Source organism: Stegodyphus dumicola, chromosome 8 (assembly GCF_044657685.1).
Source record: "Stegodyphus dumicola isolate Sdum_Otavi_A_Nest chromosome 8, ASM4465768v1".
Taxonomy (NCBI): domain Eukaryota; kingdom Metazoa; phylum Arthropoda; class Arachnida; order Araneae; family Eresidae; genus Stegodyphus; species Stegodyphus dumicola.
Genome location: NC_140775.1, coordinates 192057914 through 192074621, shown reverse-complemented (window position 1 = coordinate 192074621; position 16708 = coordinate 192057914). Strand labels below are relative to the sequence as shown.

At 34.1% G+C, this 16708-nt stretch overlaps 1 protein-coding gene across 1 annotated transcript in view; it reads left to right on the top strand.

Annotated features, from left to right (window-relative positions):
• Nucleotides 1-16708, top strand: part of LOC118205105 (uncharacterized) — a 366244-nt gene that overhangs the window by 329365 nt on the left and 20171 nt on the right. Inside the window, exon 3 of the mRNA XM_085822858.1 lies at nt 2094-4020. Within this exon, the coding sequence (XP_085678984.1) occupies nt 2094-4020 (1927 nt within the window). The remainder of the gene's footprint in view (nt 1-2093; nt 4021-16708) is intronic.

The window sequence follows — 16708 nt, the reverse complement described above, 5'->3', positions numbered from 1 at the left end:
ACAAATCTACTGTTCTGCTGTTCTGCTGTTTCAAATGTAAACAAGCAATAAAAGAAAGCAATGGCCGTCATAAAAAAAAACTATTAGGCTTAGCGGCGTTTAAAATACTTTTAAATTGGTGATAATTCTAAAAATATTGCATACAGATTTACTAAAGGTATAAAAACCTTAAGCGGAAGATATAAAAAACATAATTCATTCATTTTTAAAGCAAAAAAATGCACAATTTACAAACATATAAGAATAAAAAAACTGAGCTCACTAAGCCGAGTAACAGAGTGGATATATATTATATATATATATTTTTGCGGCCGATTGCAACCAAAATGCGAGGTGTGCATCTACCTGTTATAGCAGTCCTATATACAAAATTTCAACGTTCTGAGGCTACTCATTTTTGAGTTATGCGAGATACATACGTAGGTACGTACGCACAGACGCCACGAAAAATTCTCTTTAGAATTCATTTTAAATTAGTTTTACATTTTTTTTGGGGGGAAAAGAGTCCTTTATCCTGTCCTTAACGTCGAGATGTCAACGCAAAAACATCCTTAAATTGCATCGTTCGATAGCGGTGAAAATGGATATTTTGCTTTGAAATAGGCTGCCTGAAACTTTTCGCAATTACAATACAGTAAGACCCCGCTTAACGCGGAGGATACGTTCCATCGAAGTAGAGCGTAATGCGAAACAGCGCTAAGCGAGGCTATCTTAACATGTAAATAATGGGGTTAGGGGAAGACGGATAAAAAATGGTTAGGCATTAAATTTAATAATTTTTTTAATAAAAATAAAATCAAACATTTATTTCTTACAAAAATAAAAACAATATAAACGCATATACTTTTAAAAACAAATAAAATTCTCAGTCAGATCATTCAGTCTATTCTGGATTTCCAATTTTCTGCCTTTTTGTTAAGAAGGCATTATGATAAATTGGCTTAATGGCATATTGCGTTCAATTTCGTCGTCAATCCATATAGACAGTCGTTTTTCCATTTCCTCTATAATGTTATTTCTAGAACGGGTAATTCTAGTTGCAGAGCTTGACGTAGTTGCAGTTGCCGATGACAGTATTTTTTCTTTATTCTTAAGAATTGTCCTTATTGTTGAAGTTGCAAAAATCAATGCAGCACTAATTTGAGATTGACGTTCACCAGAATCTAATCTTCTAATCACTTGCATTTGAGTTTCCAGTGAAATGCTTTTTCTGGTTGCTTTCTTTTCTTGTTTTTTATTATCACCCATGATAAAAACTAAAGATCATAATATTTGTCACTGTATTAATCGTTATAGAATTATACAAATTTAAACTTACAATAATGTCAACAAATGTTTCAAATGATTAAAATGCGTCCACCAAGCAAGAAACACAACTACACTGTTTCGGATATGTTATTTGGAAACCTAGCGCTGCGCACAATTTCGGAGAATTGCCGGGTTGAAATAAAAGAGCGCTAAACCGAAACAGCGCTAAACGAAACAGCGTTAAGCGGGGTCTTACTGTACTTCCTTTTTACTTCGTACAAGGAAGTAAAAAGAAAAGAAAATAGGTTACTATGAATTAAGAGTTTGCCAAGTGAATTATTCTTGGCACATACTGAAAAAAATGAGCCAAGGTAATTTTTTTAATTTCTCCATAAATTGTTCACCCAAAATTACAAGATTTAATATCTAATGTTGTAATTTTGCATTATTTGAGTTGTATAATCGAAATAAGGAATTGGTATGTTCTTTCAAAAAAAGTATTATTTTGTGTCAAAATACCTATATTAGACAAGTGCTATATATAAATTTAATATATATCCTAAGTAGCGCTTTCAAGACATGGAAAACGCAAGTTAAATTTTGACAATCGGTCCAGTAGAATGGGAGCTATAGAACTGTCGCTTTTCTGTGCAAGATGTACTTGCTAACAACTTCTGTAGCGATAAATCTCTTGTTTTAGAAATGTTATTACTTGTATTAATATTATATAACATTAATTCTGTAACATTAATTCTTTGAAATGTAAATTTCTATTTATGTTTTGAAATCTGTTCGCCATTTATTATTTCTCATTCACGTAACTGATTTTTTTTTCTTTGTTTAAGGAATCCAATGAAGAAGATACATCTCGAAACAAGCTAGACTCTTTAAATTCGCTCCTGCCATTCGATTTAGAACAAGACTCGGAATATAAAAGAGGTAGTTCGTTTTTTCCACTGAGAGGCAAAAAGTTATCGCTCGATGAAGCTATTGCTGCTCACCAACAGCTGATGTCTGACCAAGAAGATAAACGAAGTCAATTTTTTCCTCTAAGAGGGAAGAAGATTCCTTTCGAATTAAAGAGAGCGAGCTATTTCATGCCAATGAGGGGCAGAAAAGATGAAGGCTGGATGCCAGACGATATTCCGGAAGACAAGAGGGCATCCTCTTTTATGCCCATGCGAGGTAAAAAGAGCAGTGGTGACTCAACTTACCAACATCTCGGAAAATCTGGTATGTATTCCAGTGACGTAACTGAAGTTCTATATCCCTCTAGCAGTTACAACAACCAGATACCAGGTAAAAGAGCTTCCTCATTTTTGCCAGTAAGAGGAAGGAGATCTGAAAAGGATCCTCCAGAACCTCTTCAAAATGATGACATATATCCCGTCGGCAAAGAAGGAAACGTAACTTCTCAACAAGATGCGCCAAAAGATCATGTAATTCAGAAAAGATCCGTATCTTTTATGCCAATGAGAGGCAGAAGAATATTTTCCCCAGAAACCCCTAACTCTTTTGGTCCTGGAGAAATCACTACAAGTTTACTTGACAAAAAGCAATATTCTTTCATGCCTATGAGAGGTCGCAAATTCTTTCCTTCTGCAATAAATGACAGTTCCTTAGATGGCCCAACACCTATATTTCCAGCAGACAAAAAGGCAGCTTCTTTTATGCCAATGAAAGGCATACGCATATTTGAGCAAGAAGACGAACAGCCCAATTCACTTCAGTCTGTTGCACACGATGTGCCTGAACCAGTATCAGACAAAGAATATGCAGACTACTCAGATGAAAAACGAGCATCGTCATTCATGCCCATGAGGGGTCGCAGAATCCCTTTGGACGAGGTTCCGAGTTCTGGTTTCATGGATTGGACTGAAAACAATGATGACTTGGAAGAAACAAAGAAAGCGTCGTCTTTTATGCCAATGCGTGGTCGTCGAGTTGAGGTTCATCGAGAAAACAAGTCTTTTCCCATTTCGGATGGTATAATTTCTAAGCCAGATATTAAAAGATTATCCTTTATGCCAATGCGTGGACGTCGCATCTCTGAAGATCTGCTGGACATTGACGACAAGCGAAGATCTTCTTTCATGCCCATGAGAGGTCGCAGAATCTCTCTGGATGAGGTTCCGAGTTCTGGTTTCATGGAGTGGACTGAAGACAATGATGAATTGGAAGAAACAAAAAAGTCTTCTTCTTTTATGCCCATGCGCGGGCGTCGAGTTGATGATGATCCAGAAAACGAGTCTTTTTCAATTTCAGATAGTAGAAGTTCTAAACCAGATATTAAAAGATTATCCTTTATGCCAGTGCGTGGACGTCGCATCTCTGAAGATCTGCTGGACATTGACGACAAGCGAAGATCTTCTTTCATGCCTATGAGAGGACGTCGCCGGAATTTCTCAGATGTAAGTGATTCTCATAGCTATTATAATCCTTATCCGTATTTCATGGCCGGCATTGGATCGTCTTTTATGTCAAGACCCTATCGTAATGGGCGGGTAACCGTCAGTTCCATTCGAGATCTTGCCGACAAGAAAAGAAGACTTAAAATCAACTGGGACTCCGTAAAGAGAGCATTCCATGCCACTCGTGGCAAGAGGTTCAGTAAAGTGGATGATTTCGTAAATAAGTTGAAGGAAAACTACATTTATGGAAGTCAAGATTTCACAAATGAAGAAACGGACAACAACCAAGACAAACATTCCAGAAAGAAAAGAAATGTCGTACAGCATCGAGTATCATTACAGCCACAGGGACAGTATATAGGTATCGTGTTTTTCGGATGTCCATACATGTAATGTTTAGGCAATAAATCAACGAAAAAATATTTAATTATAAGTAAGCATTTTAATGGAAAAGGCAACATTTTAAAATGGCAAATAACACTCAATGTTTGGAAACATTAATTAGAAATTTAGATTGGTGACTAAACGTAAACCAATGCTATTTTCATAATTGTAGCTTTAATTAAATTTGAAAAGATTTATGGTTCTTAAATTATTGATGTCTTTCTCAATAAGCATTGCTATTTTAAATTTTATATTCTAAAAAAAAATAGTGTGAAAATCGGTTAAAAATCTGCAAGGTTAGCTAACACAGTCAACGAGTTAAATTAATCATAAATATTGAAATTCTATGAAATTAATTCAATGAAAGAAGATTTATTTTTTGTTCATATTTTCAAAACCATTATTATGTTAATTAAAATAATTAAGTTTCATAATGGGGTCAATAAATGAACATATTATGGAACAATACACAAAAGTGATCAGCAAAGAATCTGGCAGCTAATTGCACATGCAAGTTCAAGCCGTATTTTGGTTTAAACTATGATGAAAACACAAACTTAAATGTTAATAGATTTAATGATGCTTGTTTGCCTAATTTTACGTTAGCGTGTTTCTGTTTCAAACCGATCTGCAAAAAAATCAAAGTAAATCCGTCTCGAACTGTAATTTTATCTATCAGCACTATCATTGTAAACTCTAATTTTATCATCAACTGTAATTTTATCTATTAGAGGCTGTTCACACATTTTTAGACGATGTATATTGTATTCACAAAACTAAATTACATAAAATTGTTGTGTTTTAAATGTTCTATTTGACATCCCTTATTCTGAACTATCTTTCGACACCGCAATTTTCAGGATAATAATGCCTTTTGAAGTGGCATAGAGGTATTCTATCCCATTTCTCCCGAACAGCTTTCCAGAGTCCTGTTAGGGTTTTGGGACAACGTTTGCATAATACAGTTTTTAAAAGTCCGAAAGCACAAAAATCCATAGGTGACATATCGGGAGATTTAGTAGGGATACCAGTGAAGGGTATGGCTTCGATACCAGTTTTTTTGTTCCATTTCTTTTAGGAAATTTACAGTGGATTTTGATGTGTGACCGCTAGCTTTGTCCTGGTGGAGTCTCATAGATTGATGGCACTGTGGGTAAAGCGATGGTATTTCATTCAGAAAATTTGGCGATAAAATATGTTCCTGATAGTATTTGCAGTTAATCTTGACTTTTTTTTTTGCACTCTCTTTATTTTTAACTTGCCATTATAAAAAAAACCAGCAACAATCATGAATCCCTTAGAAAAACTTTCTTTCGATTCTTTGAACCATGTACTTAAATTTTTTTCTCCCCTTTTATGATAATAAATGGATCTTTTTTGTTACAATCATTTAAATAGACCCATGCTTCATCTATTGTGACAATTGTTTTTCATTTTTCTTTGGATAAGTGTTTATCATATAGATTTCTGCAGCGTGTCCTGCGTTGAGCGATATGCTTTGGAAGAAGACGATGCACATTGCGTTTTTTCGCTTTCTTAAGATTTAAATCAACGTTTATCATTTTGTTTACAGTGTACACCGAGCATTTTAATGATTTTGCAACTGTCCTTTGACTAGGGGGATTTTCTTTTAACATTAAACAACGTAACTTTGCAACTGTCGAAGATGTCCGTTTTTTCCTTGGATACTTGTTTGGAATTTTTGTCCCACTTGAGACTCCAATTTTACGTCTTTTTCCCTTTCTTGTTGATGATATTACCTATCGACGCTTTAGATATCACAAAACCATGACTCTCACATCGTTTTTGGATAACGGAGTATGCATATTTCTCTTCGGAAAGAGCGTAAATGTAGCCTTCGAACCACTGCTTTGTTGAATTCGCCATTTTGAATAAAAACAAAACTTTCAAGCCGCAGACGATAATTTTGACTTTTAAAAACATACTACAATTGCAATTACTTCTTTTGCAGCAAGCGGTTTTTTATTACCGCTTACCAGAATCGTCTAAAAAATGTGCGAACAGCCTCTGTATTTCTATAATTTAATTGTAGAAATATATTTAATATATATGGTGCATCTGAACAAGAAGGCAAACTTTAGGGGGTGATATAATTCAGCTTTACCAGCAACATTCGTCATAGAATGTACGGTCGGAACGCGAAGGGCGACCCGCTAGGTGGCATTGTAAATAAATGGTATAGAAAGTGTCGTTGCTCGCACCCAACGGCATTTGATACCGTGGGTTGTCGAGAGGATTGCTGGTAATAGGAACCACAAAATTCCCAGGGCGATGGATTGGTCGAGGTGGTCCCATAGCTTGGCCACTAAGATCGCCGAATCTCTAGAGTTTCGACTTTTTCCTGTGGGGCTATATGAAAAGCCTAATTTTCGAGTCCCCCATTGAAACCAATATGGATCTAGCCGTTGTTACCGGCGATATCAGGGAAATCCCTGATGTCTTCGCAAATGTGGGTCAATCCCCCTTATCCCGCAGGTGAGAAGCTTGTATCACGGCTGGCGGCCTCGGGGGCACTTTGGTCGCTGGACTGCTATCCGGATGAATAGGGTGCTGAGTCTGGGAGTCTGGTGCGAGTCTCACATATGGCCTCTTCTGGCCTTGCTCTGGATGTTGGAGGATGGAGCGCTAAACCAATTAACCATAACGGTAAAGGGATGATGCCCACGTCCCCCGTTCCTAATCCTAATCACGACTGGAGGAAGTTCTTTTGAGCAATTTCCATGTGCATTTATGTTAATAAAATGCTTTTTGAAGTATCTCATCTCATTCTTGTGTTAATTCTTTAAATGTGACAGGGGAAAACTACCCTGTAAGTTCTCACGGTTTTGGGTTCAAACCATACATTCCATGACGAATATTGCTCGTATATCTGCCATCACCCTAAAGGTTTGCCGCTTTTTCCCCCCTGAATACATATATTTCGAAAACGAAGTAAAATAAAAAATCTTAATATCTCTTAAATAATCGCATGTTTCGAATTTCAGAAATCCTGTTTTGAAAAAGAAAGGGATTCTTTAAAGTTAATACGTTAAATTTTCACATTGAAAGTGTTTCAAGTTGATAACTTAATTATGAGCAATTAAGTTAAAGGTCACTGAATCAACTTGAAATCAGTCCAAAACTTCGTTGAATAAACTTACTCCTAAAATGGTCAAATTTCATCTGAGGTTTATTGCAGTTTTTTATGGAACAGAACTGAAGTCTTTGTTGGTTTTGGTCCTTCACTTATTATCAGCATTTCTGTATTAAGTAAATTAAGATCGATATAATCCTTCAATGAAATGTAAAAATTTAAAACTCTCTCTTGGGCACAGATATGAAAATCCATTGTTAAAGCATTTCACGTTGACAATTTCTTGTCTGCACCGTAAGATGTACACTGAGCCAAACAAAAAAGGGACAATTCTACATCTCCCGTTCTAATTGGGCCGACTCAAAAAATTCATGTTGAGATTTTCATGTCTCGAAAGCTCGACTTAGGACATATATTCGATTCATATATAGCATTGTTCTAATATAGACACAAAATCGGACTTTGTTCTGAAATAACATACCATTTTTTTCCATATTTCAATTCTACGACTCAAATTATGTCTAGATATTAAATTTTGTAATTTTAGTGAGAAATTTATGGAGAAATTAAAAAATTTATCTTGGCGCATTTTTGTAGTTTGCGCCAAAAATAATTCACTTGGCGAAATTCTTAACTTATAGTAACCTACTTACTTTTCTTTTCATTGATGCATGAGGGGGAAAAACTTCCATCATTCATTCTTTCAAATAATTTTAACAAAGTGCGTAAATCACATTTTCGATATTATCGCTTATAATAAATATGCCAAATTTCAAAACGCGCCAAACCGTAAATTCACAGATATCTTAGGATACTTTGAATAAAAAAATAATTTTTTGCAGGTTAGCTTACAAATATATTTTCTTTAAGATGATAAAAATTTTGTAGATTATAACTCATAATTTTTTCAGAAAAATTATTTAAAAAAAAACAAAGTTTAAAAATAAATCATGAAACATTGGACGAATTTTATTTGGAATGAACTTGATTTCGAAATGTGAGAGGAGGAATCTCAAACAAATTTAATAAAAAAAGAATGAGAAAAATTAGGGTTTTAAAAAACTAAACATGGCTAAAATATATGGACTGGTTTGTGTTGAGCTGCCATCTACTATAAATAAAGAAGGTTCAGAGTAACCTATAGTAACTTATAAAATCCTTTTTCATTCAATTTTTCTGTGCGTACAGAAGGAAATTTTTAGGTGCAAAGGGTTAACCACAATTTTCCTACGGACTTATACGAACTTACCTAAAAGACCTTCATACTTCTGAATAATCTCAGTTCAAGGTATTTTACGGCGACGAGGGAAAGCATGTTTCCGAAACAAATGTCCAAGTCATTATTCCACAATCCATCTTCTCTGCTGCCTTAGCTAGCCAGTCTAAGCTAATTCCCCAACACTGGGAACTAATCAGCCTTCAGATATATATCAAATTTATGTTGCTTTATGTATCAATTTATGATAACCCTAACTCTTAATTTAAATAGTTTTAACTTATTGATCAGAGTATGTAAGAGTAAGAGTATGTAGTATATTTAACTTATTGATCAGAGTACAGAGGTTGATCTAAAATTTAATCAACTTTTAAAAGCTTTTCATTTTAATAAGATTTTAGTGTATATCATTTAATGCATAGCGCATAGTGTATAAAATCAAATGTTATTAAGGAATTCTTTAACTAGATCCATTTAGAGCATCATCTATTAAAGAACCAATATACCTCATAATAAATATTGAATGTACACTAAGGAAAAAAAAAGGGGGGACCAAAAAAAAGGGGATATCTCCCGTTCAACTCTGATGATTAACGAAATCCAACTTTCATTTTTCATGTCTCGAAAGCATGACTTAAGATATATATATATTAGATTTATATATAGCGTTGTTCTAATATAGATATTTTGGTACAGAATCGGACGGTTTCTGAAATGGTTATAAGGTATTTCTTCCATTTCCCTAGCGTGCCTAGCGTGGTGTAGTGGTTCTGCACACTGAGCCGGTATTTCAGAGGTCCGTTGTTCGATTCCCGGCGAAGGCGGTTGCATATTTTTCATCTTTTCTGCTTCCAATTAACCTAATGACTCTATACATGGTATGCCAATGTTTTTCCATATTTCGATTCTACGACTCCAAATATATTTCGATTCTACGACTCCAAATATATTTCGATTCCATATTTCGATTCTACGACTCCAAATATATTTCGATTCTACGATGCCAAACTGGCAACTGTTGTAAAATTCGCATGAGCAGTTTGTAAAAAATTAGCTCTCAAACTTTTAGCTTCTCAATGTTAATTGAATTTGATATATGTTTATTAATATATCTTTTTTTATCAAACTTACTGGATTCCATCTTCCAGAATTCGAAATTTAGGTTCACTCCAAATATATTTTGTACATTTTTTCTGATTTATTTGTTAAATTTGTATTTTTAAATATTTTTTATTAATTTTTTGGGAAAAGATTTGAATTACAATCTATAAAATGTTTACCATGATCTTAAAGAAGATCTACTATGTCTAGGTATACTTGCAAACAATTAAGAGTTTTTTATTCAAAATTTCATAAGATATAAATGGATTTACATATTGCCGCGTTTTGAAATATAAAGAAAATGTGATTTACGCACTTTGTTAAGAGTTATTTGAAAGAATGAACGATGATCTTTTTTTCCACTCGTCTAGAATGGGAAAAAAAAAAAAAAAAGATTGATGTACATAATGAAGTTCGCCAAGTAAATTATTCTTATCGTAAACTAAAAAAATACACCAAGATAAAGTTTTGAATTTATCCGTAAATTTCGCCCCAAATTTTACGAAATTTAATATTTAGGCATAGTTCCAATCGTAGAACTGAAATATGGAAAAACATTAACATGTCATTTCAAAAAAAGTCCGATTTTGCGTCAAAACCCTTATGATAGAATGATGCTATATATAGATCTAATATATGTAGAATTTGACTTGATTCACAGCATGAGAGCACGAAGTAATATTTAAATGGTTTATTTAATATAAAGAAATAAAATTAATTAAGAAAAGTATATAAAGATGAAGTTAACGGTATGCAGGATTAACATAATGATGCACCAACAGTCCTTTTATAAACTCTTGAAGACGTGTGAGCCGTCTGCTCACGTCTGCCCTCAACTCTCGACCAGGTCTCAGCGCTGTCTGGGATGATTCTTACTGCGCTGGGTGATGCTATACTGATGACGTCATAACGGGCAATTCTCATTCAGCATTGGACGGTATGATTTCCCACAGCTTCGGCCAGCCTGAAGAGGCATCGTCCTCGATGTCTGTTGAATGGACATCACTATCATGTACCTGCAAAGATAATAAAAAAAAAGAAAGAAAGAGAGTATCAGGTCCTTAGGTTTTGAGCTGATACAAGCATTAAATCAATTTGACCATGGCTTCATATGGTCAGCCGCAGTAGATGTCAAATTTGGTCCTTCATGGCATCCTACTTTCTCGACTTCATATCTATCATTTAATCGAACAGCTATGATTTTATACGGTCCATGAAACTTAGGTCGTAGTTTCAAACCAGTCCCATATTGAGTTCTCTGAATGGCTACCAAGTCGCCAATCTTGTATAGTTTCGGTTTCTTGCGTTTCTTGTTGAATTGCTTACGATTCTCTTCTTGTATCTTCAAAATGTTGTTTTTCGCATCTTCTCTCATTTCATCACGTTCTTGCATCAATTGTTTTAGATATTCTTCATTCAATATCTCACTAATTCTCAAATCTTCTTTGTCCTTCATTTTCGTGCCTATGAGAAGCTCAAACGGTGAATATTTTGTACTTCTCGTAGTTGTACTGTTGATTATTCTCTGAACATCTGAAGCATATTTAAACCATTTCGTTGAATCTTCATGTGATAATTTTGACAAAACAGGAATCAAAATTCTATGAATTCGCTCAATTTGTCCGTTACCTCTTGGAATACCGGTAGTAATTTTGACATGTTCTATTCCTTCTTCAGTACAATAAGCTGAAAATTCTTTCGATGTAAAGGCACTACCTCGATCTGAAATGATTCTGGCTGGATTTCCAAATACAGTCTGTTGTTACTTCAATTTTGAAATAACTTCTTGTGTAGTTGGTGATTTCACTGGATAGAACCAAGTAAATTTCGTAAAAGCGTCAACAACAGTTAGAATGTGTTGGTATCTCTTGTTCGTCGATGGAAGAGGTCCAATAAAGTCGATATGATACGTACTCAAGGGAACGTTTTCTTTCGGTACAGGATGAAGAAATCCTTCTGCTTTTCCTTGCTTCTTGTTGTACAGTATACATTCTATACAGTTAGCAATTACTTTTTCAACTTTGCATTTCAGTCTGGGAATATAGAATTCTTGCTCTACAGCATTCACAGTTTTATCTACAGCAAAGTGACCTTTTTTATGTACCTTCTGTATGATTTCATTCTGTAAGGATTCTGGCACTACTAGAAGATCTTTACCATTTTCAAATTTGTACAAAATATCATTTCTCACGAAGAATCCATTTTCTTCTCCCTTCTCAACTAAATTCTTGATTAATTTCACATGTTCATCTTCATTCTGTTGTTGTACTAACCGAATCTTCTCAGTTACATCGGATGTGCATGATGTTAAAATTAAAGCATTTCTACTTAAAGCATCAGCATGTTTCATTTGGCTTCCTGAACGATGTACAATTTCGTAATCGAATTCTTCAATAAACATTGCCCATCTTGCAATTTTAGGAGTTAAATCTTTCTTATCTAAAGTTTTCTGAAAAGCGCTACAATCAGTTACAATTTTGAATTTAGTCCCTAACAAATAGTTTCGAAATTTCTTCAGAGCTTCTATTACTGCAAGGGCTTCTAATTCGTAACTACAGAGTTTCTCTTGCTGCGGTGAAGTCTTCTTACTCATATACTGGATTGGGTGATAATTACCATCATCAGACAATTGGAGTAATACCGCACCAAAGCCTTGACTACTAGCATCAGTATGAAGTTCTAATGGATATCCTTGCCTAAATATGTGTAGAACAGGTGCCTGAGAGAGAATTTCTTTTAATCTGCAAAAAGCTTCCTGTTGTTCGGAATCGAACTTAAAACCAATACCTTTTCCAAGTAAGTCACTAAGAGGTTTAGCTATTTTAGCATACTGAGGAATGAATTTACGAAAATATCCCGTTAGTCCTAAAAAGCTTTGTAGTTGTTTACAGTTACGCGGTTGTGGAAAGTTTCGAACAGCAGCAGTTTTGGAAGGTGATGGTCGAATAGTTCCGTTTTCAATTACATGTCCCAAAAATTCAATTTTACGTTTTAAGAATTGGCACTTTTTGAAATTTATTTGTAATCCATACTCCGAAGCAGTTTTGAATACTCTTTCTAATTTGTCTAAACATTCAACTTCATCATTAGCCGGTATAACTATATCATCCATATAAATAATTAGTACACCTTCATTTAGCAAGTCACGAAATACTGAATAAATGTACCTTTGAAAAACATTTGGACTAATACATAAACCAAAAGGAGCTTTAAGAAATTCGTAGATACCATTATGTGTTACAAAAGCGGTATATTTGGTGCAATTTTCGTCTATGTCTACATGGAAAAAGCCATTTTTCAAATCTAGTGTCGTGAAGACTTTTGACTGTTCTAAGCGATCAAGTACTTCCGAAATTAAAGGCAGTGGAAATTTGTCTTTAATAATCTTCTTATTCAATTTCCGATAATCTATACATAAACGTTTCGAATTATTACGCTTGTTACACAAAACAATAGGCGCCGAATAATTAGAATTGCTAGGCTTTATTATGCCCTCTTTCAACCATTCCTTAATTTGATCGTCAACAACTTTTTGTTCCGCGAAAGACATGTATCTTCTATTTTGACAGACAGGAATATCATCGCATAAATTTATTTGCATCTTGAAGTCAGATTGTCTATTTTTCCGAGGCTGGTACGAATTAATTAAATTACACAGTCTTTCTTTATGTTCTGCATTTGAAATATGCGATAAATCAATCTCGTTGACAGAAATAGCATCCACCAGATGTGAAAGGTAATTAAACGTCGAGCTACTTCCGCTTTCGGGACTTTTGTTTACATTAACAGAGACGCCAGACGATCGCGAAGGATCATAAGCATTCTTCAATGAGACAGCAATATTCAAATTTCCCATAACGCAACGAACGTTAGAATTTCGATATGACTCAGCAGTTATCAAGTTTACATTACTTTTATTCCGATGAGAAATTATTTGAAGGCCATTCTCAGTAAAAGAGAAGTTAAACTGACTCAATACATCCAAACCTAATACAATTTGATTACATAATGACTTAACAACATAAATTTTCGTACGAAGTAAAAAACTATCAATTGAAATATCAGAAATGAAAAAGCCGATAGGGTACGTTTGTTTTGATTCAATTCCGTTTAATGTGATATCACTACAATTTAAATTAGGAGAACCAATCTGCTTGTATAACTCTACGCTGCATATCGTTACATCTGTACCAGTGTCAACTAAACTATCAACTAAATGATTATTTATCTCTACAGTCTTCATAATTCTATCCTTGTCACAAATTCGTTGTAATAAAGCTGCTTGATGTGTCTCGGTGGTCTGATCTGGACAGTCCGTTGAATAATGCCCGAACTTCTTACATTTTATACATTTTACACCCTTTGATTTGTTTACACAATGCTTAGAATAATGCCCTAATTCCTGGCAATTAAAACATTTGACCTTATTAACGTTAGATTGATTTCGGTTTGATGACGAAAGCTTACTTCTATCTTTAACTTGAGTGTCTACTTTCGGTTTCGGGTTTTTAAACTTATCATTGTCCGATCTCATTTTATCATAAATTTTAAGCCTTTGTTTAAATTCAGATATTGTTTCGCAACCATATAATATCGTTTTCCTAACCACAGAATCGGGAATACCATCAATAACATATTTAATTAATGAAGCATCTTCAATGTTACCTCGCGAACACATTTCTTTCATTTTCAAAAAATACTCATCTAAAGATTCATTAGGCATTAATTTACGTTTACATAACATTTCATGCAACTCAGCAGAATTAAAAGCTTTACCATATTCAGATTTCAAAAGCTTTTTTAACTTACACCAATCATTAACTTTAGGTTCACTCTGAATAAATAGTTTCGCTTTACCTTTTAATGATCTTTTAGCAAAAACTAATTTATGCAAATCACTCAATTTTAAAGAATTTATAACATCTTCAAATTCATCAATCCATTTATTAACATTTTCATATGCATTACCAGAAAAAGGATTAACAATACTTTCAATATCAGAAAAACTAAGATGAGGTTTAAAATGATCTTGAATTGGAAGCTGCATACTGTTATTTACTTGAGACTCGTTAAAACCAGGATTGTCTCTTTGATTATCATCAAGCATTACTTCAGAAAATTTATTAATAGTTTCATCTTCAATATCACTATTTTCTTCATGCAAAATATTTTCAAATAATACAGATAAATCACATAGGAAAGAGACAATTCGGGTTACGACTTCCGTTTTTGAACCTTCTGAATTTATGCACAGTACATTGCAAATTTTAATTAACTCATTCAAAGTAAAACTATTCTGCACTGTATCTATTTTCTTATTATATTCTTCAGAATCTGGTTTAAATATAAAGCCAGAAAATTCACGTAATCTTTTCCGGTTATTTCGGTCTCCATCAGTATTAAAAATAAGCTTATGCAAACTTTTGATTTCAGAACTTTTACGGTTCTTTAAAGCTGCTTCCAATTCTGGAATTTCTACTAACTTCATATTGGAAAGAAAGTTTTGTACTCACCCGACAGATGATCGTCGTCAATTGGGTAATCCACACTTTATACGAGTAATCCAATAAATCGAATAACTTGTGACAACAGTTCACTCAGTTCACAGTTCAAAGCACAGTTCTAGTACTCGCACATTTTGGAATTCGAGGCCGCACGGTTGGTCGCCATATTTTTTTGTAGAATTTGACTTGATTCACAGCATGAGAGCACGAAGTAATATTTAAATGGTTTATTTAATATAAAGAAATAAAATTAATTAAGAAAAGTATATAAAGATGAAGTTAACGGTATGCAGGATTAACATAATGATGCACCAACAGTCCTTTTATAAACTCTTGAAGACGTGTGAGCCGTCTGCTCACGTCTGCCCTCCACTCTCGACCAGGTCTCAGCGCTGTCTGGGATGATTCTTACTGCGCTGGGTGATGCTATACTGATGACGTCATAACGGGCAATTCTCATTCAGGATTGGACGGTATGATTTCCCACATATATATCCTAAGTTGCGCTTTCGAGACATAAAAAACGAAAGCTGAATTTTGTCAGCTGGCAACGAGTAGAACGGGAGATATAGAACTGTCCTTTTTTTCCCCACAGCGTAGCTATATTATTGATAATTGTTACTTTGAAGGGCCAAAAAAATCTCCAAAATGCATTGATAATTGTTATAGTGTTGTCTAAGACACGTGGATGTAAACAGACTTTTGGAAAAGTTCTTAATGCTTCTTCAGTCGTATAATGACTTTTCGCTTTGTGAGTGATCTGATTTGAAAAATGGAATTTGTGCTTAAGTTATTTCCGATAGTCCCACTAAATAATTATAGGATTTTCTATATATTTCTATATATTGGGTTGTTCGGAAAGTAATTTCGTTTTTCCCAACAGAGACCTTAATTTTTTGTTTGTTTGTTTGTTTTTTTCTGCGCCAATTTCACGTTCCCGATTATGCGAGTTGGCTGTGAAGAAATACATATTAAATCCTTTTAAGAAAAAACGAAATTACTTTCTGGACAACTAAATGGACATCTGGAAGACCATTTATACAATAATTGATTTTTAGCCTTGCCACGAAGTGAGAAATGAATTGATTGAATGAGCAATGTATTACTAATGAAATTCAAAGAAAAGTTTAGATGAAATGCAGCAAACAGTGTGGATAATTTAATAGGCGTACAACGAAATCTTGTGACGCTCACGTCAGATTTTTTTTAATATTGCTATCACAGTTAACTTCGCTATTAACATTTAAGCTTCCTTAAGAAGCAATTAAAAGCGCCAGTTGATTTTTTAAAATTCAAATATATTCTGTTTCAAGCAATTAATTTCCTAAAGCTGGTAAATAACTACTCACACTTTACTCCTAAACCAGGAGAGTGCTAATTTGATCAGTAGAAACGACACACTGAATTAGTTATGAATACATAAAATTAGTTAAATTCACTTTACATTCATTTCAAAGATTTATCTTTTGGCAAACATGAACGCCGATTGGTTTGTTAATATTAGTGGTTTCAAGGAAAAACTACGATTTTATTACATGATAAACCTAATCTATACTATTTAAATCTGTGCGCTTCTGTCTGTTTACTTTTTGTTGGTTGGATCGTTTGTGGCACTATCTCGTCTGGAACGGTGGGGAATTGAATTTCGAGAGAGGTACCTGCAGCTTCTAAAAATTCGTCGGAAGCCATATCGACTATTCTTATCTTCATACGATTTTAATTAGCCGAGATATTAATTAAAAACTATAAA